Source organism: Triticum aestivum, chromosome 7B (genome assembly GCF_018294505.1).
Source record: "Triticum aestivum cultivar Chinese Spring chromosome 7B, IWGSC CS RefSeq v2.1, whole genome shotgun sequence".
In the NCBI taxonomy this organism is placed as follows: Eukaryota; Viridiplantae; Streptophyta; class Magnoliopsida; order Poales; family Poaceae; genus Triticum; species Triticum aestivum.
In genome coordinates this window covers 11725224-11727359 of record NC_057813.1, presented here as the reverse complement: position 1 = coordinate 11727359, position 2136 = coordinate 11725224, and the positions used below count along the sequence as shown (strand labels likewise).

The window sequence follows — 2136 nt, the reverse complement described above, 5'->3', positions numbered from 1 at the left end:
AATGTCTGAAGTTGTCATGCATTGTGGGATACTTTTACCAATCAATTTTTTTTACTGTAGGCTCAATCAAATATACCACGCGCGCAACAAAATGCAGCAAGTCGTGTCCGGGAGTTTGTTTCTGAAAACACAAAATTCATCTTCTGCTTATAGACTGAAAGTTTCAGAACTCTGGTCTGAGTGAAAGCACAAAATTCATCTTCTGATGATAGACTGAAACTTTCAGCAGAATAACAAAACTCACTGTTAAGCTGAGCTGATTTACAAGGCATTTACAGACTAATTTCACCGCACGGTTTAGCTCCGTTCGAACAGTTTTGGAATTTCAGAACGGTAATGCCAACACAAATAGGTTCATATACTGCTAAGAGAACGGACGAAGTTTAGCTGAAAAGCAACAACTGCTGGGTTGTCATGTCGTCGTGTCTGAGGCATCAACACTTCCGAAGATGTGAGCAGTAAGGCGACTTCTAGGGGTCCTGGCTCTGGTAGCTCTCTACTATGCATCGACATCCGGGTACCGCAGCTCGGCATGGGCTGAATTAGCAGAAAAATAGTTAAGCAATTAGGCATCATGTGTCAGAACTAAAGAACTGAATCATCTGAATCAAAGCACAGTAGCATCAAAACCTTCTAGGTTCATCCGAATTTTTTGACTTATGAAAAGATTTTCCCTCAGGAAAAAACATTTAGGTTCAGGAAAACCTTCTAGCACCAAAAACCTTCTGAAAGTATAATCCTACAATAGTTCAGACTATTTCCAAGTCCTAACTGAAAATGAATTATCGAGAGTTTCCGTAAACTGCTCTTCAGACTAGTAGTCTCGAACACTGTTTTCCAAGCACAAGCAGATTAGCACTGATATGGGTTAAATAGTGTATTCTCTGTTAAACTGAACTGGTTTGGGTTTTGAGGTCCACTAGCGGCATAGAGCATTAAAGTGAATATATCAAGGTTCAGTGTGGATTTTTTGACTTATGAAATGATTTGTCCCCAACAAACAACTAGGTTCAGGAAAACCTTCTAGCATCTGTGCAGAGACTGATATATGCAGCAACTCTTACTGATGTCTATAATCCTATAATAGTTCAGACTATTTCCATGTCCTAACTGAAAATGATTTAGAGAAAGTTTCAGTAAACTGTTCTTCAGACTAGTACAGTAGTTTCGAACACTGTTTTCCAAGCACAAGCAGATAAGCACCGACTCAACTGCAAATTTAAGGAGAAGAGTAGGAAGTTGAGGTCCTCGATCTTACATGGCGTCCCGGCCGAGACGACGACGATGTGGAAGAGCGGGCCGCTGCTGGGCAGGAGGTCGACGAGGAGGGGAAACAGCCGGCCATCACGTGTGGGGAAGCACATGACAAGGTTGGGGACGTCCACGACGGCAGCCAGCCGCCTGGCCAGCTCGCTCCTCAGGCGGAATACGGACCTCCCCCTGAACATGAACGGGACGTGGCCGAAGCGGGTCCCGTCGGCGGCAGCCCGCGCGCACAGGATCACCCGCGACGGCAACCGTCTGATCAGGCTTTCAGGGAGGGGGAGCTGCACAGTCACAAAATGCCATCAAGAATCGGAAGCACAAATCTTGCAAGATGCCAAGAATCGCTCCCAGCCGAAACTAACTGGAGAAGAAGTATCAAGAAGCGGGCATGGCGGACTCACCCCGGTCGGTCATGGGAGGCGAGGAATGTTCTCCCCGGCAGGGATGTGCTCCACGACCCAGTGCATCATCGTGCTGAAGTTGTCGATGCCGTCGACGCTGACGCCATTGTTCCAGGGGAGGTACTTCCCGTTGGCGCGGAGGCAGCGGCCGCCGGCGGCGTCGCGGAGCAGGACGTCTTCCTCGAACCCGAATCTGTAGGCTTGCCAGGCCATCTGTCCCACCTCCGGATGGTAGTGGTTGCGCTGAACGACGCGGAGCCCGCGCTGGCCACGGGGCGCCGGCATGACCGTGGCGGCGAGGTAGCGGCCGTAGGCGGCGCTCTGGAGGAGTACGTAATGCGCCTGGACGTTGTACACGTGCACCGCCCACGCCACGTTCACCGAATCCCGGCGGTGGCCGAGGGAGACGCCACGGCCGTCGCCGTCGGCGTGCAGGTACATGCCGTGCACGTGGCTGCGCAGCCGCACG

The 2136-nt window shown here is 50.4% G+C and overlaps 1 protein-coding gene across 1 annotated transcript; it reads right to left on the bottom strand.

Moving 5' to 3' along the window:
• Positions 1-227: 227 nt before the first annotated feature.
• On the bottom strand, positions 228-2125 carry LOC123155795 (uncharacterized). Its single transcript, XM_044573927.1, has 3 exons — positions 1668-2125; positions 1259-1547; positions 228-537 (listed from the first exon to the last, which is right to left on the bottom strand). The coding sequence occupies exon 1, from the start codon at positions 2106-2108 to the stop codon at positions 1677-1679; it is 432 nt and encodes a 143-aa protein (XP_044429862.1). The 5' UTR covers positions 2109-2125; the 3' UTR covers positions 228-537; positions 1259-1547; positions 1668-1676.
• Between the last annotated feature and the right edge of the window lie 11 nt (positions 2126-2136).

What these genes read in the sequence shown, in the direction of transcription:
- LOC123155795 (XM_044573927.1), bottom strand. Translation starts at nt 2,108, where the DNA reads ATGTACCTGCACGCCGACGGCGACGGCCGTGGCGTCTCCCTCGGCCAC.